At 40.8% G+C, this 26,690-nt stretch overlaps 1 protein-coding gene across 1 annotated transcript in view; it reads right to left on the bottom strand.

Annotated features, from left to right (window-relative positions):
• Window positions 1–19,690: 19,690 nt before the first annotated feature.
• LOC131272942 (transport and Golgi organization protein 1 homolog) overlaps window positions 19,691–26,690 on the bottom strand; it is a 119,122-nt gene continuing 112,122 nt past the window's right edge. The window contains exons 15-20 of the mRNA XM_071213640.1: window positions 26,602–26,637; window positions 26,450–26,517; window positions 26,220–26,314; window positions 24,480–24,553; window positions 22,035–22,182; window positions 19,691–19,872 (exon numbers count right to left, since the gene is read on the bottom strand). Coding sequence (XP_071069741.1) covers window positions 19,859–19,872; window positions 22,035–22,182; window positions 24,480–24,553; window positions 26,220–26,314; window positions 26,450–26,517; window positions 26,602–26,637 — 435 coding nt within the window. The 3' untranslated portion in view covers window positions 19,691–19,858. The remainder of the gene's footprint in view (window positions 19,873–22,034; window positions 22,183–24,479; window positions 24,554–26,219; window positions 26,315–26,449; window positions 26,518–26,601; window positions 26,638–26,690) is intronic.

A 26,690-nucleotide genomic window follows, 5' to 3' on the forward strand; every position in this document is an offset into this window, starting at 1 on the left:
CTGATTGTTAATGGATTAAACTCCCCAATCAAAAGACATAGATTGACAGGATGGATTAAAAACCATGATCCAACTGTATGGTTTTTACAGAGACTCACCTTAGAACAAAGATATAAAGAGGTTGAAAGGGAAAGTTTGGGAAAAGATAGTCCATGCAAATAGTAACCAAAAAGAGATGGGATAGCCACCTAACATTGGACAAAATATACTTCAGGTTAAAAGCTATTGTAAGGGACAAAGAAAGACACTATATATTAAAAAGGGGGAAACCATTAAAAAAAAAAAAAAAACCACGTAAATATTTATTCACCTAACCATGGTGCCCCAAAATACATAAGGCAAAACTGAAGGGAGAAATAGTCACCTCTACAATAGCAGTTGGAAACTTATCAACAGAAGTTCAATAAGGAAGCATAGAACTTGAATAATGTGATAAATGAACTAGATCTAACAGACATACACAGAATATTTCACCCCCAAAAAGCAGGATATGCATTCTTCTCAGATGCACATAGATCATCATCTAGGATAGAGTACATGTTGGGTCACAAAACAAGTCTCAGTAGATTTAAAAATCATTGAAATTATACAAAGCATCTTCTCTGACCATTAAGGAATGAAGCTGGAAATCAATAATAGGTGGAGAACTTGAAAATTCATAAATATGTGGAAGTTAAATAACACACCCTTAAACAATCAGTGGATATTTTCGTTTTCTACAAGCTCCTGAGAGCAATATACCAGAAATGTGCTGACTTTTAAAATATGGGTTTATTAGGTTAATGTTACCACACTGAGGCTATGAAAGTGTCCCAATCAAGGCATCATCAAGTGTTGCTTTCTCACTGAGCTGCAACTGTGGACATCAGGCACATGCTGGAATCATCAGAAGATACACAGTCATGAGGAATCAGGCCTATGGCCATATCCACTCTCTGCGCTCTCTTCCAAGCCTCATTGTTTTCATCTTCTGACTAAAGTGGCTTTATCTAAGCGTCTGTGTTCTGTGACTTCAGCTTCTGGGTTTTTGGCTCTCTCTGCAGTTTTTTTCCCCCATGTCTGTGACTTTTTATTCCTCTGTTTATAAAGGACTCTAGTAAGAAGATTAAGACATACCTTGAATCATACCATACTGAAGTGATCTAATCAAAAGGAAGGCACTTTATCAGAATTTAATCAAAAGATCCTATCTCAAATAGATTTACATGCACAGAAATGGATTATCTCTAAAGACATTATGTTCTGGGGTCCACACAATTTCAGCTGTCACAGTGGACCAAAGAAGAAATTGCAAGGGTAGTTAGCAAATATCTAGGGAGTAATAATAAAAGCATATCAAAACATATGGGATGCAGTGAAGGCAGTCCTGAAAGGGAAATTTATAGCCCTGAATGCATACATTTTTTAAAAAGGAGACAATTCCGGAATGATGAAGGCATAGAAACATACAGGGCTCACCTCTCTTCTAAAAAGAAATTGAGTGAACACAAAAAAGAATTTGAAAGTTTGAACAGAAAAATAATAAATTATGTGAAGGAAAGAAAATGGATGAAAATAAAATGCAGTACAGGCATGAAACAATACATTTGAACAGGCAGAAGAAAGGATCAGTGTCTTAGAGGAAAGGATATATAAAATTAAAAAGAAGAACAGAGAAAAGAATGAGCAGGGACTCAGGGAACTGAATGACCCCACGAAAAGCATACTAATGTACATGCCATGAGTGCTTCAGAAGAAGGTAAGGGAAAAAGGGCGGAAAGAATATTTGAGGAAATAATGACCGAAAATTTCCCAACTCTTATGAAAGACATGAAAATTCATGTCCAAGATGTGCAGTGTATTCCAAATAGAATAAACCCAAATAGACCTACCTTGAGAGACAAAGTAATCAGAATGTAAAATGCCACTGATAAAGAGAGAATCATGAAAGCAGCAAGACAAAAGAAATCCATTACATACAGGAGACATTTAAAAAGACAGTGTGAATTTCTCTACAGAAACCACAGAGATGAGAACACAGAGGTATAATATAGATATATAAGATACTGAAAGAGAAAATTTGACAGCCAAGTATTCTTTATCTGGCAAAAGTGTCCTTCAAAAATGAGAGTGAGGAGATGGAGCCAAGATGGTGTCAGAGTAAGGAACTCCTGGAGTCAGCTTGTGAAACAGGGTGGTTGGTGGTCGCCCAGGCTACCTAAAGCCCCTTTTGGAGGCCCCAGGAGACCAGAGTCGTATCCTGCAACATCCTTGACAGTGTGGAAGGAGGAAACTACCCATCTGCACAGAGGAATCATGAGTAGAGCAGTCCACACCACAGAGGTCGGTGCCTATGGCATGCAAGCCACCTCAGGAGCTATTCCATGGTTGGGGTTGGAAGTTTCATTTCCTCAAATAAAAACGGGAGGAAAACATGGTGTGGCTCTGACATCAGCTACTGATTAGTGGATTCAGCGGGCTAAAATAGAATCCTAGGAACAACTAAACTTTGAGACTGTCCAGGTCAGAAAGAAGCTGGTGGCCGCCATTCTGACCCCACCCCAGGCACAAGGGGAAGTGGGCGCAGACTGAAAATCACTGCTTGTAAGGACCGGCTTCTTCCCACCCAGGTTGGATTGCAGGCCTGCCCTAAACCTGAATCCCACCTCCGGGGGGGAGGAAGCTGGGGGGACCTGTACCACCTTTCTGGGAAGCTGCAAGCCACACCACAAAGGCTGATGCCCATCCTACTCTAGGGACACAAACCACCTCAGGAGCTATTCCATGGCTGGAGTTAGAAGCTCCATTTCCCATAAATGGTGGAGGAAGAGACAGATGTCCACTGACCTCAGCTTCTGATTAATGGACTCAGCTGGTTAAAGTATAATCCTAGATCCAGCTAGGGTCTTAGCCTGTCCAAGTGGGAAAGAATCCAGTAGCTGCCATCTTGACTCTGCCCCCAGCATGAGGGGGAACCTGGCTGACTGAAATCCAGTGAAGTTAGGGACAGACTTCTTTCCACCAAGATCAGACTGCGACCCTAGCCTAGGCTCCAGCCCCACCTCCAGCAGAGAGGCAGCAGGTGGGGCCTGCCCCAGGCTCTCCAGGCAACTGCAAGTGCTCTCCACTGGCAGAGGCTGAATGGTCAGACACCTGGGGCTGCATCCCTGCACCCCAAGAGAATAGGTTAGGAGCTGGATCTCCTCAGCCACTCTGGGCAATGGCAGGGGTTTTCAGCCCTCACAGATTTGTTGAGTGCCTTTGAACCCATCTCCACTTCCGTCCTCCACAGGGTAGGAGGGGCCTGGTGTTGCCTCAAACTCTCAGGGCAACAGTTTTGGACTGCACAAATCTGACTCTTGGGCACCTGTGACTCCACCTCCTTCCCCAATAGGACAAGAGATGCACTCTGTTTGCCCAGCCTCTTTGGGTAACTGCAGGTGCTTCAGGCCCACACAGCCTGGTCTTGTGGTAGTTATGGATGCACCCTCACCCCCCAATAGGAAAGAATGGGGCTGGTCTTTCCACAGCCTTTTTGGGCAACAGCAGACCTTCAGCCTGCATGGACTGGACTATTGGATGCCTATGAATCCACCCCCACCCCCAATAGGATAGGAGGAGTTTGTTGTCTCCACAGCCTCTCTGGACAATGGTGGGTACTTACAGCCAAGAGGGATTGAACTCTTGGGTCCCTATGGATCCAACCCCATGCCTTAAGAGCATAGAAGGGGGCCGGTGTTTCCTCAACCTCTCTAGGCAATGGCAGGTATTCTGAGCCTAAAGGGACTGAACTGTTGAGTGCCCATAGAACCACCCCCACCACCCAATAGGGTAGGAGGGAGGTGGTGCTTCCTCAGCCTCTCTGGGCAATGGTGGGTACTTTCAGCCTACATGACTGAATTGTTGGGAATTTGTGGTTCTGTTCCCACCCCCTAAAGTGCAGAAGGGGCAGTACTCCCTAAGTCTCTCAAGGCAACTGCAGGCTAATATTTGGCCCACAGAGATTAGATTGTTGGGCACTCCAGAGGGTCCATTCCCTCTCCCAGTAGGGAGAGGGTCTGATAATACCCCAGTTTACCTGAGCAACTGTGGTCATTTTGGACCCACACAGCATAGATTGCTGACCAAAACTATAGCTCCATCCCTGCCTAAGGTAGGGGAGGAAGGGGTGTGAGGCTTCATCAGTGTATCTGGGTGACTACAGACAGTCTCGTGCCCAACTGGGATTATTATACATGATTACAGCTCTGTCCACCCCTGACAGAGGAGAAAGATGGGAGAAACTTCATCACTTCCTGGTGCAACATGGGCAGCTTCAGCCTTCATAGCTTACAGCACCAACTACATCCTTGGCTCCTACTACACAACCAGCAATGGAGAAAAGATAAGAAATCCCTAAACTAAAGAGAGAAACTGCACCCAGAATAAATACATCTGGCAAGCCAGATGCAGAAATACCAACCAAAAATTACAATCCATACCAAGAAACAGGAAGAAATGGCCCAATTAAAGGAACAAGATAAGCCTGCAGATGACATAAAGGAGTTGAGACAACAAATCTTAGATGTTCTAACAAATCTTAATAAATTCAATGAGATGGCTAAAGAGACTAAGGATATTAAGATACTGGATGAGCACAAAGAAGAATTTGAAAGCATACATAGAAAAATAGCAGACCTTATGGGAATGAAAGGTGCAATAAACGAAATAAAAAATACACTGGGGGCATATAACAGCAGATTTGAGGAACTAGAAGAAAGGACTGGCAAGCTCAAAGACATGGCCTCCAAAAGTGAACAAACAAAAGAGATGAAGAAAAGAATGGAAAAAATGAACGAGGTCTCAAGGAACTAAATGACAGCAAGAGATGTGCAAACATATGTGTCATGGATGTCCCAGAAGAAGAGAAGGGAAAAGGGGCAGAAAGAATATTTGAAGAAATAATGGCAGAAAATTTCCCCACCCTATTGAAGGGCATAGATGTCCATGTCCAAGAAGCACAATGTACTCCCACCCAAATAAATCCTAATAGACCAACTCTGAGACACCCGCTAATCAGGATGTCAAATGCCAGAACAAAGAGAGAATTCTGAGAGCAGCAAGAGAAAAGCGATGTATAACATATAAGGGATACCTAATAAGAAAAAGTGCCAATTTCTCATCAGAAACCATGGAGGCAAGAGAACAGTGGTATGATATATTTAAGATACTGCAGGAGAAAAACTGCCAGCCAAGGATTTTATACCCAGCAAGATTATCTTTTAAAAATGAGGGTGATTAGAATATTTACAGATATACAGAAACAGAGTTTATAGCAAAAAGACCAGCTCTTCAAGAAATACTAAAGGGAGTGTTACAGCCTGGAAAGAAAAGAAAGGAGAGAGCGGCCTGGAAGAGGGTCTAGAAATGAGAATTGTATCAGTAAGTAAAAGTGTCAAATATAAAATGACAAAGTGCAAAAATCAAAATGGATGAAATAATAAATAACTGCCTTTACAGTAATAACACTGAATATTAATGGATTAAACTTCTCAATCAAAAGACACAGACTGGCAGAATGGATAAAAAAATATAAGCCATCTATATGTTGTCTGCAAAAGACTCACCTTAGACCCAGGAATACCAATAAATTGAAAGGGAAAGGTTGGAAAAAGTTATCCCATGCATGCAGTAACCGAAAAAAAAAAAAAAAGCTGGGGGGTAGCTATAGTTATATCAGACGATATAAACTTTAAAAGAAAAACTGTTATTGGAGACAAGGAAGGACATTCCATATTAATAAAAGGGATGATTCGCCAGGAAGAAATAACAACCATAAATACACAAGCACCTATCCAGGATGCCCTAAAATACATGAGGCAAACACTGGCAAAACTGAAGGAAGAAATAGACATCTCTACAATAATAACTGGAGATTTCAATACACCATGGTCAGCGTTGGAGAAAGCATCTGGGCAGAAGATCAATAAAGAAACAGAGAGCTTGAATAATATGATAAATGGACTAAACCTAATGGACATATACAGAACATTGCACCCCAAAAGAGCAGGATATACATTCTTTTCAAGTGCTCATGGATCTTTCTCCAGGATAGTCTAATGTTGGGACACAAAGCAGATCTCAATAAATTCAGCAAAATTGAAATTATACAAGGCACTTTCTCTGATCATAATGGAGTAAAACTAGAAATCAACAAGCAGCAAATAAAGGGGAAATTCACATATATATGGAGATTAAACAACACACTCAAATAATCAGTGGGTCAAAGAAGAAATTTCAAGAGAAATCAATAAATATCTCGAGATGAATGACAATGAGAATACAACGTATCAGAACCTATGGGATGCTGCAAAGGCAATGTTGAGAGGAAAATTTATAGCCCTCAATGCTTACATTAAAAGAAGAAAGAGCCAAAATCAATGACCTAACTGCACAGCTGGAAGAACTAGAAAAAAAACAGCAAGCTAATCCCAAAGCAAGTAGAAAGAATGAAATAACAAAGATCAGAGCAGAAATAAATGAAACTGAGAACAACAACAAAAGAAAACCTATAGAGAAAATTAACAAAAGCAAAAGTTGGTTCTTCAAGATTTACAAAATTGTCAAACCCTTAGCTAGACTGACTAAGAAAAATAGAGAGAAGATGCAAATAAATGAAATTAAAAATGAAAAGGGGAACCTTCCTACTGACCCCACAGAAATAAGGGAGATCATAAGAAGACACTATGAACAACTTTATGCTAAAAAAACAGACAATGTAGATGAAATGGAAAATTCCTAGGAATATACAAACAACCTACACTGACATTAGAAGAACTTGAAGACCTCAACAAACCAATCACAAATAAAGTGATTGAAACAGTCATCAGAAGCTCCCCAAAATGAAAAGCACAGGACCAGAGAGTTTCACAGGTGAGTTCTACCAAGCATTCAAAGATTTGAGCATTCACTCTTACTCAAGTTCTTCCAAAAAATTCAACAAGAAGGAATACTACCAAAAACATTCTAGGAAGCCAGTATCATCCTAATACCAAAGCCAAATAAAGATATAACAAAAAAAAAGAAAAGAAAGAAAGAAAGAAAGAAAGAAAGAAAGAAAGAGAGAAAGAAAGAAAGAAAGAAAGAAAGAAAATCAGAGAGACATTTCTCTAATGAATACAGATGCAAAAATCCTCAATAAAATACTTGCTAATTGAATCCAACAGCACATTAAAAGATTTTCCCATCATGATCAAGTGGGTTTTATACCAGACATGCAAGGCTGGTTCAACACAAGAAAATCCATGAGCATAAAACACAACATTAATAAATCAAAGAAGAAAAATCACATGATCTTATCAATTGATGCAGAAAAGGTATTTGGCAAAATATGCATCCTTTCTCTTTTTTTCATCTTTATTTATTTTTTTAGTGTTACATTAAAAAATATGAGGGCCCCATATACCCCCAACCCCTCACCCCACTCCTCCCCCCATAACAACAACCTTCTCTGTCATCATGAGACATTCATTGCACTTGGTGAATACATCTCTGAGCACCACTGCACCTCATGGTCAATGGTGCACACCATAGCCCACACTCTCCCACAGTCCACCCAGTGGGCCATGGGAGGACATACAGTGCTCAGTAACTGTCCCCACAGCACCACACAGGACAACTCCAACCCCCAAAAATGCCCTCACATCACATCTCTTCCTCCCAGTCCCTACCCTCAACAGCCACCATGGCCACTTTCTTCACACCAGTGCCACATTTTCTTCGATTACTAATCACAATAGTTCATGAATAGAATATTAGTAAGGCCACTCTAATCCACACTCTGTTCCTCCATCCTGTGGACCTGAGAATGGTTGTGTCCACTCCACATCAATATCAAGTGGGGTCTTAGATTCCACATGGATGCTGGATGCAATCCTACTGCTTTCAGTTGTAGGCACTCTTGGCTCCCTGGTGGGGTGGTTGACCTTCTTCACCTCCATGTTAGCTGAGTGGGGTAAGTCCAATAAACCAGAGTGTAGGGGTTGCAAGTGTGTTGAGGCTCAGGGCCTGGCTATCACATGGTCAGTCCAGAGATTCAGGTCCCCTGGGTATACATTAAACCCCAGCACCAACTACAGTTCCGGTAAAAGTAACAGGAGAGGCTTGTGGACAGAGATCACATCTGAGTCCAGCTCCATCACAAAGAAACACAAACTCCAAAGTGGGGCCAACTGTCATGGCCCTGAAGTCCATCTGCCGTGACCACAGAACCTGTGGGTCTCTGTAGCCCTCAGAAGAACCAATACCTGGGGTTGTATCTACTTTAGCTGTCTCTGAGACTCTGCTGAGGTGTGCATAAGGGCAACCCCTCTGATAAACTCCTGGCTCTTTGTGGAGACTCATAGCCATATAAACTCATTTGCCCTTTCCATTTTCCCCTTTTATTCAGGTCAAAAAGCATTTTTAACTCTTGGTATTATATGTAGACTGAGATATTCTGCTAGTCCGAGTTGACTCTTTTATTCAAGGTCATTTTATAGTTAGATCATCAGCTGATACTTGGTAGTAGTCCCTCAGCACCAGGGAAGCTCATCCCCGGGAGTCATGTGCCAGGCACCATTTTTTTTTAATAGGCCATTTTCTCCCAGTTGAGAGGGTTTGGTGGCTTTATCAAATATTATATGACTATATATATGGGAATCTATATCAGAACTGTCAATTCAGTTCCATTGGTCTCTGTGTCTCTCCTTGTGCCCATACCATGCTGTTTTCACTACTGTAGCTTTGTAGTATGTTTTGAAGTCATTTTTCTTTTTCAATATGTCTTTGGCTATTTGATGCCTCTTTCCTTTCCAAATAAATTTCATCACTAGCTTTTCTAGTTTATTAAGAATGCTGTCTTGATTTTTATTGGGATTGCATTGAATGTGTAGATCAGTTTTGGTAGGATAGACATCTTTTTTTATATTATTTTTAATTCATTTTTTACAATATTACATTTTAAAAAATGAGGTCCTGATGAACCCCCCACCCCCTCACCCCACTACTCCCCCCATAGCAACATTCTCCTCCATCATCATGACACGTTCATTGCATTTGGTGAATACATCTCTGAGCATCGCTGCACCTCATGGTCAGTGGTCCACATCATAGCCCATACTCTCCCATCTTTCATCCAGTGGGCCATGGGAGGACCTACAATGTCCAGTAATTGTCCCTGCAGCACCACCCAGGATAGACATCTTAATAATATTTAGTCTTCCTATCCATGATCAGGGATTATTCTTCCATTTATTTAGGTCTTCTTTGATTTCTTTGAACAGTGTTGTGTAGTTCTCTGTGTATAAGTTTTTTACATCTTTAGTTAAATTTATTCCTAGGTATTTGATTTTTTAAAATTTACTATTGTAAATTGTATTTGTTTCTTGATTTCCTCCTGAGCTTGTTCATTATTGGTGTACAGAAATGCTACTGATTTTTGCACATTGATCTTATAACCTGCGACTTTACTAAACTCATTTATGAGTTCTAGAAGATTTGTTGTAGACCTCTCAGGGTTTTCTATATAAAGGATCATGTCATCTGCAAATAATGACATTTTGACTTCTTCCTTTCCAATTTGAATGCCTTTTATAGCTGGTTCTTGCCTCAGTGCTCGAGCAAGTACTTCTAAGACAATGTTAAATAGAAGAGGTGATAGTGGGCATCCTTGTCTTGATCCTGAACTTAGAGGGAAAGAGTTTAGGATGTCACCATTGTAAATGATGTTGGCTGTGGGTTTTTCATATATACTCTTTATCGTGTTCAGAAAATTTCCTTTTATTCCAATCTTTTGGAGTGTTTTTATCAAGAAAGGGTGCTGTATTTTGCCAAATGCTTTTTCTGCATCTATAGATATAGTCATGTGATTTTTTTCCTTCAATCTGTTTATATGGTGTATTACATTGATTGATTTTCTTATGTTGAAACATCCTTGCATACCTGGAAGAAATCCACCTTGGTCATGGATATGAATTGCTTGTTGTGTTGTTGAATACAGTTAGCAAGTATTTTGTTGAGGATTATTGTGTCTAGGTTCATTAGAGAAATTGGACTGTAATTTTCCTTTCTTGTGGTGGCTTTGTTTGGCTTTGGTACTAGGGTAATGTTGGCATTATAGAATGAGTTAGGTAATGTTCCTTCTGTTTCAATTTTTTTAGAAGAGTTTCAGCAAGATTGGTGTTAGTTCTTTCTGGAATGTTTTGGAGAATTCACCTGTGAAGCAATCTGACCCGGTGCTCTTCTTAGTTGTGAGGCTTTTAATGAATGATTCTATCTCTTTATTTGTCATTGGTTTCTTGTGATCATCAATTTCTTCTTTCATCAATATAGGCTGCTTATGTGTTTCTAGCAATTTGTCCATTTCCTCTAAATTGTCGTATTTTTTTGGAATATACTTTTTCAAAGTATCCTCTTTGGATAGTCTTTATTTCTATGGGGTCAGTGGTGATATCTCCTTTCTCATTTCTTATTTTGTGTATTTGCATCTTCTCTGGCACATGACTCCCGGGGATGAGCTTCCCTGGTGCTGAGGGACTACTACCAAGTATCAGCTGATGATCTAACTATAAAATGACCTTGAATAAAAGAGTCAACTCGGACTAGCAGAATATCTCAGTCTACATATAATACCAAGAGTTAAAAATGCTTTTTGACCTGAATAAAAGGGGAAAATGGAAAGGGCAAATGAGTTTATATGGCTATGAGTCTCCACAAAGAGCCAGGAGTTTATCAGAGGGGTTGCCCTTATGCACACCTCAGCAGAGTCTCAGAGACAGCTAAAGTAGATACAACCCCAGGTATTGGTTCTTCTGAGGGCTACAGAGACCCACAGGTTCTGTGGTCACGGCAGATGGACTTCAGGGCCATGACAGTTGGCCCCACTTTGGAGTTTGTGTTTCTTTGTGATGGAGCTGGACTCAGATGTGATCTCTGTCCACAAGCCTCTCCTGTTACTTTTACCGGAACTGTAGTTGGTGCTGGGGTTTAATGTATACCCAGGGGACCTGAATCTCTGGACTGACCATGTGATAGCCAGGCCCTGAGCCTCAACACACTTGCAACCCCTACACTCTGGTTTATTGGACTTACCCCACTCAGCTAACATGGAGGTGAAGAAGGTCAACCACCCCACCAGGGAGCCAAGAGTGCCTACAACTGAAAGCAGTAGGATTGCATCCAGCATCCATGTGGAATCTAAGACCCCACTTGATATTGATGTGGAGTGGACACAACCATTCTCAGGTCCACAGGATGGAGGAACAGAGTGTGGATTAGAGTGGCCTTACTAATATTCTATTCATGAACTATTGTGATTAGTAATCGAAGAAAATGTGGCACTGGTGTGAAGAAAGTGGCCATGGTGGCTGTTGAGGGTAGGGACTGGGAGGAAGAGATGTGATGTGAGGGCATTTTTGGGGGTTGGAGTTGTCCTGTGTGGTGCTGTGGGGACAGTTACTGAGCACTGTATGTCCTCCCATGGCCCACTGGGTGGACTGTGGGAGAGTGTGGGCTATGGTGTGCACCATTGACCATGAGGTGCAGTGGTGCTCAGAGATGTATTCACCAAGTGCAATGAATGTCTCATGATGACAGAGAAGGTTGTTGTTATGGGGGGAGGAGTGGGGTGAGGGGTTGGGGGTATATGGGGCCCTCATATTTTTTAATGTAACACTAAAAAAATAAATAAAGATGAAAAAAAGAGAAAGGATGCATATTTTGCCAAATACCTTTTCTGCATCAATTGATAAGATCATGTGATTTTTCTTCTTTGATTTATTAATGTTGTGTTTTATGCTCATGGATTTTCTTGTGTTGAACCAGCCTTGCATGTCTGGTATAAAACCCACTTGATCATGATGGGAAAATCTTTTAATGTGCTGTTGGATTCAATTAGCAAGTATTTTATTGAGGATTTTTGCATCTGTATTCATTAGAGAAATGTCTCTCTGATTTTCTTTCTTTCTTTCTTTCTTTCTTTCTTTCTTTCTTTCTTTCTTTCTTTTTTTTTTTTTTTGTTATATCTTTATTTGGCTTTGGTATTAGGATGATACTGGCTTCCTAGAATGTTTTTGGTAGTATTCCTTCTTGTTGAATTTTTTGGAAGAACTTGAGTAAGAGTGAATGCTCAAATCTTTGAATGCTTGGTAGAACTCACCTGTGAAACTCTCTGGTCCTGTGCTTTTCATTTTGGGGAGCTTCTGATGACTGTTTCAATCACTTTATTTGTGATTGGTTTGTTGAGGTCTTCAAGTTCTTCTAATGTCAGTGTAGGTTGTTTGTATATTCCTAGGAATTTTCCATTTCATCTACATTGTCTGTTTTTTTAGCATAAAGTTGTTCATAGTGTCTTCTTATGATCTCCCTTATTTCTGTGGGGTCAGTAGGAAGGTTCCCCTTTTCATTTTTAATTTCATTTATTTGCATCTTCTCTCTATTTTTCTTAGTCAGTCTAGCTAAGGGTTTGACAATTTTGTAAATCTTGAAGAACCAACTTTTGCTTTTGTTAATTTTCTCTATAGGTTTTCTTTTGTTGTTGTTCTCAGTTTCATTTATTTCTGCTCTGATCTTTGTTATTTCATTCTTTCTACTTGCTTTGGGATTAGCTTGCTGTTTTTTTCTAGTTCTTCCAGCTGTGCAGTTAGGTCATTGATTTTGGCTCTTTCTTCTTTTAATGTAAGCATTGAGGGCTATAAATTTTCCTCTCAACATTGCCTTTGCAGCATCCCATAGGTTCTGATACGTTGTATTCTCATTGTCATTCATCTCGAGATATTTATTGATTTCTCTTGAAATTTCTTCTTTGACCCACTGATTATTTGAGTGTGTTGTTTAATCTCCATATATATGTGAATTTCCCCTTTATTTGCTGCTTGTTGATTTCTAGTTTTACTCCATTATGATCAGAGAAAGTGCCTTGTATAATTTCAATTTTGCTGAATTTATTGAGATCTGCTTTGTGTCCCAACATTAGACTATCCTGGAGAAAGATCCATGAGCACTTGAAAAGAATGTATATCCTGCTCTTTTGGGGTGCAATGTTCTGTATATGTCCATTAGGTTTAGTCCATTTATCATATTATTCAAGCTCTCTGTTTCTTTATTGATCTTCTGCCCAGATGCTTTCTCCAACGCTGACCATGGTGTATTGAAATCTCCAGTTATTATTGTAGAGATGTCTATTTCTTCCTTCAGTTTTGCCAGTGTTTGCCTCATGTATTTTAGGGCATCCTGGATAGGTGCTTGTGTATTTATGGTTGTTATTTCTTCCTGGCGAATCATCCCTTTTATTAATATGGAATGTCCTTCCTTGTCTCCAATAACAGTTTTTCTTTTAAAGTTTATATCGTCTGATATAACTATAGCTACCCCCCAGCTTTTTTTTTTTTTTTCGGTTACTGCATGCATGGGATAACTTTTTCCAACCTTTCCCTTTCAATTTATTGGTATTCCTGGGTCTAAGGTGAGTCTTTTGCAGACAACATATAGATGGCTTATATTTTTTTATCCATTCTGCCAGTCTGTGTCTTTTGATTGAGAAGTTTAATCCATTAATATTCAGTGTTATTACTGTAAAGGCAGTTATTTATTATTTCATCCATTTTGATTTTTGCACTTTGTCATTTTATATTTGACACTTTTACTTACTGATACAATTCTCATTTCTAGACCCTCTTCCAGGCCGCTCTCTCCTTTCTTTTCTTTCCAGGCTGTAACACTCCCTTTAGTATTTCTTGAAGAGCTGGTCTTTTTGCTATAAACTCTGTTTCTGTATATCTGTAAATATTCTAATCACCCTCATTTTTAAAAGATAATCTTGCTGGGTATAAAATCCTTGGCTGGCAGTTTTTCTCCTGCAGTATCTTAAATATATCATACCACTGTTCTCTTGCCTCCATGGTTTCTGATGAGAAATTGGCACTTTTTCTTATTAGGTATCCCTTATATGTTATACATCGCTTTTCTCTTGCTGCTCTCAGAATTCTCTCTTTGTTCTGGCATTTGACATCCTGATTAGCGGGTGTCTCAGAGTTGGTCTATTAGGATTTATTTGGGTGGGAGTACATTGTGCTTCTTGGACATGGACATCTATGCCCTTCAATAGGGTGGGGAAATTTTCTGCCATTATTTCTTCAAATATTCTTTCTGCCCCTTTTCCCTTCTCTTCTTCTGGGACATCCATGACACATATGTTTGCACATCTCTTGCTGTCATTTAGTTCCTTGAGACCTCGTTCATTTTTTCCATTCTTTTCTTCATCTCTTTTGTTTGTTCACTTTTGGAGGCCATGTCTTTGAGCTTGCCAGTCCTTTCTTCTAGTTCCTCAAATCTGCTGTTATATGCCCCCAGTGTATTTTTTATTTCGTTTATTGCACCTTTCATTCCCATAAGGTCTGCTATTTTTCTATGTATGCTTTCAAATTCTTCTTTGTGCTCATCCAGTATCTTAATATCCTTAGTCTCTTTAGCCATCTCATTGAATTTATTAAGATTTGTTAGAACATCTAAGATTTGTTGTCTCAACTCCTTTATGTCATCTGCAGGCTTATCTTGTTCCTTTAATTGGGCCATTTCTTCCTGTTTCTTGGTATGGATTGTAATTTTTGGTTGGTATTTCTGCATCTGGCTTGCCAGATGTATTTATTCTGGGTGCAGTTTCTCTCTTTAGTTTAGGGATTTCTTATCTTTTCTCCATTGCTGGTTGTGTAGTAGGAGCCAAGGATGTAGTTGGTGCTGTAAGCTATGAAGGCTGAAGCTGCCCATGTTGCACCAGGAAGTGATGAAGTTTCTCCCATCTTTCTCCTCTGTCAGGGGTGGACAGAGCTGTAATCATGTATAATAATCCCAGTTGGGCACGAGACTGTCTGTAGTCACCCAGATACACTGATGAAGCCTCACACCCCTTCCTCCCCTACCTTAGGCAGGGATGGAGCTATAGTTTTGGTCAGCAATCTATGCTGTGTGGGTCCAAAATGACCACAGTTGCTCAGGTAAACTGGGGTATTATCAGACCCTCTCCCTACTGGGAGAGGGAATGGACCCTCTGGAGTGCCCAACAATCTAATCTCTGTGGGCCAAATATTAGCCTGCAGTTGCCTTGAGAGACTTAGGGAGTACTGCCCCTTCTGCACTTTAGGGGGTGGGAACAGAACCACAAATTCCCAACAATTCAGTCATGTAGGCTGAAAGTACCCACCATTGCCCAGAGAGGCTGAGGAAGCACCACCTCCCTCCTACCCTATTGGGTGGTGGGGGTGGTTCTATGGGCACTCAACAGTTCAGTCCCTTTAGGCTCAGAATACCTGCCATTGCCTAGAGAGGTTGAGGAAACACCGGCCCCCTTCTATGCTCTTAAGGCATGGGGTTGGATCCATAGGGACCCAAGAGTTCAATCCCTCTTGGCTGTAAGTACCCACCATTGTCCAGAGAGGCTGTGGAGACAACAAACTCCTCCTATCCTATTGGGGGTGGGGGTGGATTCATAGGCATCCAATAGTCCAGTCCATGCAGGCTGAAGGTCTGCTGTTGCCCAAAAAGGCTGTGGAAAGACCAGCCCCATTCTTTCCTATTGGGGGGTGAGGGTGCATCCATAACTACCACAAGACCAGGCTGTGTGGGCCTGAAGCACCTGCAGTTACCCAAAGAGGCTGGGCAAACAGAGTGCATCTCTTGTCCTATTGGGGAAGGAGGTGGAGTCACAGGTGCCCAAGAGTCAGATTTGTGCAGTCCAAAACTGTTGCCCTGAGAGTTTGAGGCAACACCAGGCCCCTCCTACCCTGTGGAGGACGGAAGTGGAGATGGGTTCAAAGGCACTCAACAAATCTGTGAGGGCTGAAAACCCCTGCCATTGCCCAGAGTGGCTGAGGAGATCCAGCTCCTAACCTATTCTCTTGGGGTGCAGGGATGCAGCCCCAGGTGTCTGACCATTCAGCCTCTGCCAGTGGAGAGCACTTGCAGTTGCCTGGAGAGCCTGGGGCAGGCCCCACCTGCTGCCTCTCTGCTGGAGGTGGGGCTGGAGCCTAGGCTAGGGTCGCAGTCTGATCTTGGTGGAAAGAAGTCTGTCCCTAACTTCACTGGATTTCAGTCAGCCAGGTTCCCCCTCATGCTGGGGGCAGAGTCAAGATGGCAGCTACTGGATTCTTTCCCACTTGGACAGGCTAAGACCCTAGCTGGATCTAGGATTATACTTTAACCAGCTGAGTCCATTAATCAGAAGCTGAGGTCAGTGGACATCTGTCTCTTCCTCCACCATTTATGGGAAATGGAGCTTCTAACTCCAGCCATGGAATAGCTCCTGAGGTGGTTTGTGTCCCTAGAGTAGGATGGGCATCAGCCTTTGTGGTGTGGCTTGCAGCTTCCCAGAAAGGTGGTACAGGTCCCCCCAGCTTCCTCCCCCCCGGAGGTGGGATTCAGGTTTAGGGCAGGCCTGCAATCCAACCTGGGTGGGAAGAAGCCGGTCCTTACAAGCAGTGATTTTCAGTCTGCGCCCACTTCCCCTTGTGCCTGGGGTGGGGTCAGAATGGCGGCCACCAGCTTCTTTCTGACCTGGACAGTCTCAAAGTTTAGTTGTTCCTAGGATTCTATTTTAGCCCGCTGAATCCACTAATCAGTAGCTGATGTCAGAGCCACACCATGTTTTCCTCCCGTTTTTATTTGAGGAAATGAAACTTCCAACCCCAACCATGGAATAGCTCCTGAGGTGGCTTGCATGCCATAGGCACCGACCTCTGTGGTGTGGACTGCTCTACTCATGATTCCTCTGTGCAGATGGGTAGTTTCCTCCTTCCACACTGTCAAGGATGTTGCAGGATACGACTCTGGTCTCCTGGGGCCTCCAAAAGGGGCTTTAGGTAGCCTGGGCGACCACCAACCACCCTGTTTCACAAGCTGACTCCAGGAGTTCCTTACTCTGACACCATCTTGGCTCCATCTCCTCACTCTCATTTTTGAAGGACACTTTTGCCAGATAAAGAATACTTGGCTGTCAAATTTTCTCTTTCAGTATCTTATATATCTATATTATACCTCTGTGTTCTCATCTCTGTGGTTTCTGTAGAGAAATTCACACTGTCTTTTTAAATGTCTCCTGTATGTAATGGATTTCTTTTGTCTTGCTGCTTTCATGATTCTCTCTTTATCAGTGGCATTTTACATTCTGATTACTTTGTCTCTCAAGGTAGGTCTATTTGGGTTTATTCTATTTGGAATACACTGCACATCTTGGACATGAATTTTCATGTCTTTCATAAGAGTTGGGAAATTTTCGGTCATTATTTCCTCAAATATTCTTTCCGCCCTTTTTCCCTTACCTTCTTCTGAAGCACTCATGGCATGTACATTAGTATGCTTTTCGTGGGGTCATTCAGTTCCCTGAGTCCCTGCTCATTCTTTTCTCTGTTCTTCTTTTTAATTTTATATATCCTTTCCTCTAAGACACTGATCCTTTCTTCTGCCTGTTCAAATGTATTGTTTCATGCCTGTACTGCATTTTATTTTCATCCATTTTCTTTCCTTCACATAATTTATTATTTTTCTGTTCAAACTTTCAAATTCTTTTTTGTGTTCACTCAATTTCTTTTTAGAAGAGAGGTGAGCCCTGTATGTTTCTATGCCTTCATCATTCCGGAATTGTCTCCTTTTTAAAAAATGTATGCATTCAGGGCTATAAATTTCCCTTTCAGGACTGCCTTCACTGCATCCCATATGTTTTGATATGCTTTTATTATTACTCCCTAGATATTTGCTAACTACCCTTGCAATTTCTTCTTTGGTCCACTGTGACAGCTGAAATTGTGTGGACCCCAGAACATAATGTCTTTAGAGATAATCCATTTCTGTGCATGTAAATCTATTTGAGATAGGATCTTTTGATTAAATTCTGATAAAGTGCCTTCCTTTTGATTAGATCACTTCAGTATGGTATGATTCAAGGTATGTCTTAATCTTCTTACTAGAGTCCTTTATAAACAGAGGAATAAAAAGTCACAGACATGGGGGAAAAAAACTGCAGAGAGAGCCAAAAACCCAGAAGCTGAAGTCACAGAACACAGACGCTTAGATAAAGCCACTTTAGTCAGAAGATGAAAACAATGAGGCTTGGAAGAGAGCGCAGAGAGTGGATATGGCCATAGGCCTGATTCCTCATGACTGTGTATCTTCTGATGATTCCAGCATGTGCCTGATGTCCACAGTTGCAGCTCAGTGAGAAAGCAACACTTGATGATGCCTTGATTGGGACACTTTCATAGCCTCAGTGTGGTAACATTAACCTAATAAACCCATATTTTAAAAGTCAGCACATTTCTGGTATATTGCTCTCAGGAGCTTGTAGAAAACGAAAATATCCACTGATTGTTTAAGGGTGTGTTATTTAACTTCCACATATTTATGAATTTTCAAGTTCTCCACCTATTATTGATTTCCAGCTTCATTCCTTAATGGTCAGAGAAGATGCTTTGTATAATTTCAATGATTTTTAAATCTACTGAGACTTGTTTTGTGACCCAACATGTACTCTATCCTAGATGATGATCTATGTGCATCTGAGAAGAATGCATATCCTGCTTTTTGGGGGTGAAATATTCTGTGTATGTCTGTTAGATCTAGTTCATTTATCACATTATTCAAGTTCTATGCTTCCTTATTGAACTTCTGTTGATAAGTTTCCAACTGCTATTGTAGAGGTGACTATTTCTCCCTTCAGTTTTGCCTTATGTATTTTGGGGCACCATGGTTAGGTGAATAAATATTTACGTGGTTTTTTTTTTTTTTTTAATGGTTTCCCCCTTTTTAATATATAGTGTCTTTCTTTGTCCCTTACAATAGCTTTTAACCTGAAGTATATTTTGTCCAATGTTAGGTGGCTATCCCATCTCTTTTTGGTTACTATTTGCATGGACTATCTTTTCCCAAACTTTCCCTTTCAACCTCTTTATATCTTTGTTCTAAGGTGAGTCTCTGTAAAAACCATACAGTTGGATCATGGTTTTTAATCCATCCTGTCAATCTATGTCTTTTGATTGGGGAGTTTAATCCATTAACAATCAGTGTTAGTACTGGAAAAACAGTACTTACTTCAGTCATTTTGTCCTTTGATTTTTATATGTCATATCTATTTTTTTATCTCTTGTCCTTCGTTGCAACTTCTTTTTTTTTTTTTTTTTTTTGGTAGTTGATCTTTTCTGAGGTATCCCTCTGATCTCTCCAGAAGTCCTTTTGTATGCAGCATTCCTCAGAAGCTAGTGTTCTGCCTGGGAGTCTCAGGGGACTTGGGTCCCTGTGCCTATATATGCATTGGGTTCTAACTCAGTGCTGTGAATACCTCTATAGTCTGGGTCCCCAGTGGGAGGGCTCCATGCTGCTGCCTCTGGAAAACTCCAAGCTATGTGGGAAAATTGAGGAGAGGGGAGAGGACTAGCTGGTCTGGGACTGAAGTTTCCTACCTGATATTTGTCTCTTTCTTTGATTCAATGTTTGTGGAGTCCGTCTCCAGTCTCTATGTCCTCCAGAGTTATAAAAGAGTGAAATTTGTCCTTACATTTGCTGAATATCTAGGGAGGCTTTTTCAGGGGATGTCTTACATTGCCGTGTTGACCTACCTGTTTTTGAACAGCGTACACAATAAAGCACACTGTCTGTACTCCTCTGACAGGGATTAGTGTTAGTGAGTCCTACAGAAAGGAGACAATTAGAGGGCGTTTGATAGCAAGAAATTTATTAGGGGACGACCTATGAAAGATAAAGGGAACAAGAAACAGGTTTGGACAGGGGAAATCATCAGATATTAATGTAGATCTGTCACATTTTCTAAGATTGTAATAACTGCAGCATGATGATTACTGCTGAAGATCCTCTTCAAATATCAAAATGATGGTCCTGTAAGGCAAAGGATTACATTTAGAGCAATCTTTGTGATCTTTATTTTCCCTTTATACATTTTGTCTTCTGTGATATTTCTGTGGCCCATGTTGAATATTTTAGTGTGCCTGCATCTGGGTGTCTATATGTAATGAAACAAACTTGCTTTCATATATCAGATATACATCTCTGAATTGAACTTTGTACAGAATCTGACCATTACCATTTTTTCATCTGGTAGGAGTTGAATTTTTATAAATGCGGGGTGGAGTCTTTGCCTTAAATTTTGAAATTGGAATTGCAAATAATCTGAACACTCACTGGATGTAGTATTAGTTCAATTTAATGTACCTCATAGGACAACTTTTAGAAGATCTTCTGTGTGGAAGTAATGTCATTTAAACCGTGAGTAGGAAAAGTATGCAGTAGGCACTAGATATTTTGAAAGGTTCTTTATTTATGTGTATATTGTTTGGTCCTCATAATGGCTTCAGAAAACAAGTAGTATATCAGTTTCATATATATAAGGGCTAAGATTAAGAGTAGAATCCAGATAAAGTTGGTATTGTGAGTAAAAGGCAGGAACACAGGCACTTTATTGGGAGAGTGCAAGATGTATTTGTGGGCATGAAGACAAGTATCAGGGGTAGGAATTGGAATGCTGGAATGTGGTGATAGAGGTAGAGCTGAGGCAGATCATGAAGTTATGAATTTTCTGCTAGAAGACTGACTTATTATGAGGCCAAGGGAGTTGTTCCCCTAGACTATACCTGAAAGAAGACTAGATCCTGTCTTCAATTTTGGTTCACTGGGGCATAGTAAGGCAAAATATCCTGTCAAAACTGAATTAAACTACCAAATTCTACAAAGAATTTTTTTTTCAAACAAATTCACTACATTCAGGTCAGGACTCCAAGAGGAAAGCCACATATACTTCAGGCGATGAACTCAGGGTATTATGGCAACAAAGAAATGCTGGTGAAGATAACTTCATTGTCCACTATTGGGCATTTTGAACATTCACGCAGCAGTTCTGCTGGGGCCTCATGCTAGGCTTCCAACTCCCAACTCTAGCTAGCTCTTATCCCAGCAGGAACTGTTTTGAGGTCCATGTTCTTGGATTCAAGAAATATTCATTTTTCATCTACTCAGTTTTTCCTTTTCTGCAACATACTCACGTATCCCTGGGCATCCAGGGATTCATATGGCCTTTCTTTTGACCTCCAGGGCCCTTCATTTGTGTTTCTCTTATGGGTGATTGTCAACATTGTGCCATTTATTGTATTAATCTCTCTCCTAGAAACATCTTAAGCTCTTGAAGGTAGGAATTTTTCTTATCCCTTACACGGTCAGGCCAAGATCAGTGTTCTATATACATTTGCAGAACTGTTTATTTCTGGCTTTCTAAAACCAGCCTCTTTTGTTGTCTAAAAGATACATCTGCTTTCCAGCTCAGTATGGGGAGATGATTAAGGCCATCATATATCCTAAGTAACTTGAGGAAAGTTACAAAGTCCTCAACCAGAATTACACTTGCATTGGAAAGCTGCGCCAAAGCAAGTGTGGCTTTACAAGAAGGAGTTGTATGAAAGCAGGAGAATTGCATCCAGCATCCATGTGGAATCTAAGCCCCCTCTTGATAGAGATGTGGAGTGGACACAACCATTCTAAGGTCCACAGGATGGAGGAATAGAGTATGGATTAGAGTGGACTTACTGATATTCTATTCATGAACTATTGTGATGAGTAATCAAAGAGAATGTGGCATTGCTGTGGAGAAAGTGGCCATGGTGGCTGCTGGGGGTACAGAGTGGGAGGAAGAGATATGATATGGGGACATTTTTGGGGGTTAGAACTGTCCTAGATGGTGCTGCAGGGAGTTACTGGACACTGTATGCCCTCCCATGGCCCACTGGGTGGACTGTGGGAGAGTGTGGGCTATGGTGTGGACCACTGACCATGAGGTACAGCGGTGATCAGAGATGTATGCACCAAGTGCAATGAATGTCTCATGATGATGGAGGAGGTTGTTGTTATGAGGGGAGGAGTGGGGTGAAGGGGGTGGGGGGTATATGGGGACCTCATATTTTTTGAATATAACATTACAAAATAAAGACAAAAAAAGGAGTTGTAAATGAAAGTGCTTTACAATTGGACTCTGACTTTTCACTTCATCTTACCAAATGGAGGAGGTGGAGGCCGTGGGTGAAGCCACCAGGGTGGAGGAGGCCACCAATAGCCCATTCGTGGTGGTGGAGGGCCTCCCATGGGGTAGGGCATGAAGGGTGATCCTTGGAAAGGAGGGGGCCCACTTGCAGCCATATTATCCTGCAAAGCAGTAGTCAAAGTTAAGAAATATGTTGATTTGACAGACAAAACCACCAACATCAAGAAAACTGAAATCCAATACATACGAGTACCAGTGTGGGAAAACACATCCCTCCCACGCAGCCCCACCCATGCTACTTAGAGATGTTAATACACGCCGAGAGGGTGAACTTCTGTCACCACTCATGCCACTTATTTCACTCCCTGTGAGAACATGTAAGGAAAGACAAGGGAAATGCTAGGGAAGTAATAGATGTAACTCCAATTAATAGAAGAGCATATTCCTAAATGACACTTTTTCCCCAAAACCACCTTTCAAACCTCCCTTTCAATCACCACAAAACCTACCTATTTGCATTAAAACCATAACGAGAGAAAATGAAAACCAAAAGAAAAATAGCTGCTCTTCAGACACCTTAGATAAGCCTTTCATGTCATATCTCATTCACAGAACTCTGAAAGTTAGAAGGACCAACCTAAATTTGGGTGAATAGAGACTCTGAGGAGAATTAGATCGTTTGCCCAGGGTCACAGCTTGCAAGAGACACAGCCAGAATGGACACCGGGTCTGCCTGCCAGCCCGGTTTTTTCCCCATCTGCTTCTCTCCCTGACAAATAGTTCTTCTACTCTGGAATTTCTCTCTCGTGGGCACTAGAGAGATGCATATTCCTGAAGTCTAGTGTGGAAACAGGGAAAATGTTTTCAAACAAAATCATTATTACCAATAGAAGTTAGATAGGCACAGCTATATGTGTCTGAATTCATAGGTTATACTGTATTTTAAGTATTGCATGAGCTGCAGATGAGAATGCTAAATGACAGAATTAAAATAAATGCATTCTGATTTCAAGGTGGAGAAGTCCCATAGTATATGTTAAGAGGATTTACCACATTAACATTTACACAGACCAATAAAGAACATACTTTCACCAATGTATTCCAAGACCTTTATTGGCCATACAGGTAATAATTGATTTTCACTCTTCACTATTTCACTTCCAGTGTTGCCAATTTGTAATTTTTTATAATTTTGATGAATTTACCTAATGTCTGGCTGCTGGGATTCTGCTATAGCACATTTTCCAATAGAGATGACGCGATGCTGAATTATGTTATTCATTATGGATTTCCCTAAGAGCATTCAAATTGCATGAAGCTTACAAACAAAGTTGGAGGGATGTCATTTCACATTTTCAAATATGAGGATTAGAGAAGATGTTCTAAACATGTATAATCTCATAATCTTATATAAGAATGGAATAAAGTAATAACAATAACAAAAACCAGTATGCAGTAACCCAGCAACATTTCCAAATAAAGGAGATTAGTAAGGAATCAAGCGTGCCATGATTTTCCAGTAGTGGAGGGAAGTGCCTTTCTTATTCTGTTCCTTCCAGAGATAGAGGAGTGCTAGCCCTTAATTCCTCACCCTCTGTGGCAGTTTGATATTGTTGATGAACTCCAAAATGGAATATTGGATTATGTTTGTAAACTGGTCTTTTCCTCCGGACGTATTAGAGTGTATTGGTTTAACTTTACTTGACTAAATAATGATTGAGGCTTTGATTGGGCCACATCAATGAGGCGTTGCATCCTACCCCCTTGGTGGGTGAGGACTCAGTAAAACCACAGAGCAGAGAAGGGAGGTTGGAGTTTTGATGTTGGAGATTTTGATGCTGAAGTCTTGAGCTGGAGCCCCAGGAATAAGCACACAAAGGGAGCTTGGTTGTGAGGAAAGACAGAAGGCCCCGGGAAGAGAAACAAGTCATTTGCCTACTAGTCTACAGGCCTTGTGGAGTGAGGCAAAGGGTAGAGAGCCTCATAGACTACAGCTGACCTTGTGGGGAAAGCAGAGGAGCTGAGCCTGGAGAAAATGAACCCTGGGAAAAGAAGAAAGCCTGAATCCTAGAAGATATTGGCAGCCATCTTGCTCCAACACGGAGCAAGAGACTTTGGTGAGGAAAGAAACTTATGCTCTATGGCCTGGTAACTGTAAGCTGCTACCTCGAATAAATACCTTTTATAAAAACCAACTGATTTCTGGTATGTTGCATCAGCACCCCCTTTGCTGGCTAACATACCCTCTTAAGGACTTAAAGCTCCTGGAAGTGCCAGCAAAATGGCAAGCTGGGAATGGGAAGGCTGCAGGACTTGGGGGAAGAGTTTTCTATTTGTAAAGAGACAGCAAAGATATCAATGAACAAGGAAGAGAATGAGGCAAGAAGAGGGTGTTATATGAAAAGATCCAATTTTCCTGAAATATTTACTTATGCATGAAAAGGATGGCAGCATTTACCTTGCCTTCTTCCATCATCTTGGCAGGGAATGAGCTTCTGGAGTTGTTGTTCTTCACGGGAGCTGCACCAGGTCCTGAATCAGACAAAGGTCAGAGACCGCGCCAAGGTTTACCCTGATTTGCATATTTCTTTACAGAAGAATAACAAACCCCCCACTCCTTTCCTCCATTCATCTTGGGCTCTTTACCTCACTTAGTTCCCTCACCAGTCCTAAGATATCTCAGGTGGCCCTTTAAGACAAGGGGGAGGCACATCCCCTGACCACTGAGAATGACATCACAGAACATGGGTGTATTCAAACCAAATCAAGGAAAAGTGGATGGTTTAGGGATCATACTAGCTGGCAATGGACATTAAAACCAGGGATCTCCCCGTACACATCGTGTAAATGCCTTGCAATCTAAGCCAAGTTAGAAAATTAAAATAAGAACAGCCTTGGAGAGGAAGAATATCTTTAAATCCTACACATTAACCTCACTGGAACTGTTCTTCAAACCACAGGTGGATATTTTTAAATCTTTCTATCTCTGTGTAACCTGACTCCTATATTGGCCAGGTAATTTAGAAATTTTATGCATAGAAATGGACTTACACCCCTTCTTGATTTAGAGGTGAAGTGGACATCAGGATGGAGGAATCGAATATGGATTAGAGTGGGCTTATTGGTACTCTACTATAGAATTATTGTGACTCTAGCAATGGAAGAAACTATCTCATTGATGAGAAGACAGTGGCCATGGGAATTGCTGGAGGCAGGGAGAGGGAAAAGGAGGTGTGATATGGGGGGCATTTTTGGCACTTGGCGTGGTCCTGAATGTTATTGCAGGGACAGATGCAGGACGTTACATATCCTGCCATAACCCACTGAACTGACTGGGAGAGAGTGTAAGCTACAACATAAGCTATAATCCAGGCTGTGTAGCAATGCTCCAAAATGTACCCATCAAGTGCAATGAATGTACCACACTAATGAAAGAAGTTGTCAGTGTGGGAGGAGTGGGGTGTGTGGGGTACATGGGAACCTCTTATATTTTTTATTGTAGCATTTTGTGTGACTTATGTATCTTTAAAAAAAAGATAATAAAAAAGAAATGGACTTAGAGGCATTAATAGTAATAAGAAGATAATTATTGGGTTTAATAGTACAATTGTAGGGTAGTAGACTTGATGTAGGATGAGTAAATTTACATGGAAATTTAATGTATGGATAAAGTACTATAATTCATAACGAAATATTAGAACACATGAAGAAAAAGAAGAAACTCAAAAAATTTTAAATAAGTGTTTGATTTTAAAAGATCTTACAGTACACTATTATTCCTCTCAGAATAATCAGGAAAATTTCTTCCTGAGGCAGGACATTTAGTCCATATTCTAAAAGAAATGAGAAAAAACTCCTTGAACCATATACCCTAAAGGGGGGAATGAACTTTGACCCAATGATCTTCTATGGATGCTTCATCATCATCTGAGAATAACAAAGAGGTCATTGTAGCAGGTGTGCGTTTTCAGTGGACAGGTGTGAGCTCCACCATTCACAGGAGACAGACAAGGAGACATTCTGACTGGGGGACCCTTTGACAACAATACCCTGTCATCCCAGTAAGACAATCTGATTTCTTTACTAAGTTCGTAGGACAATTTCTGGCAGCACGAGGACAGCCAAGTGGAACAAAAAGCACTCTATGTGGATTTTCCAGCAGAAATTAAGTTGCTGCTCTTCACAAAATGCTTCCTACCTCTGCACGGAGGGTTTTGCATGTCAGTTCTTCCCAGCATTGGGGCCTTAATGCCACATTTTTCTTGTGCCTTCTTATTTTGATTTTTTTCCAATCTTCAACACAAAGAAAGAATAGAATTGAATGAACATTAGAACAAGATAAAACTATCCCTTATTTGATACCAAATAATGTGGCCTTAAAAACTCAAAAACATGCTGAGAAAAAAATGGATGCCAAAAATCCTGTACCTGCATCTCAAGTAGGCAGCTGCTCTGGTCTCCTCGACCATCGCTCTCTCTAGATCCTGAATTCTGATCTATAGAGGACAAACATACATGCACATTCATTTGTAGTAGAAACTGAAAAAAAGGAAGGAGCCACCACAACAACAAAATCCTACCCAGTTGTCATGTTCCTTCTTCTCATAAAGAGCAATCTGAAAAACACAACATATAAACATATATATGTTTGGGGATTCTAAAGACTAGT

Source organism: Dasypus novemcinctus, unplaced genomic scaffold, assembly GCF_030445035.2.
Source record: "Dasypus novemcinctus isolate mDasNov1 unplaced genomic scaffold, mDasNov1.1.hap2 scaffold_254, whole genome shotgun sequence".
In the NCBI taxonomy this organism is placed as follows: Eukaryota; Metazoa; Chordata; class Mammalia; order Cingulata; family Dasypodidae; genus Dasypus; species Dasypus novemcinctus.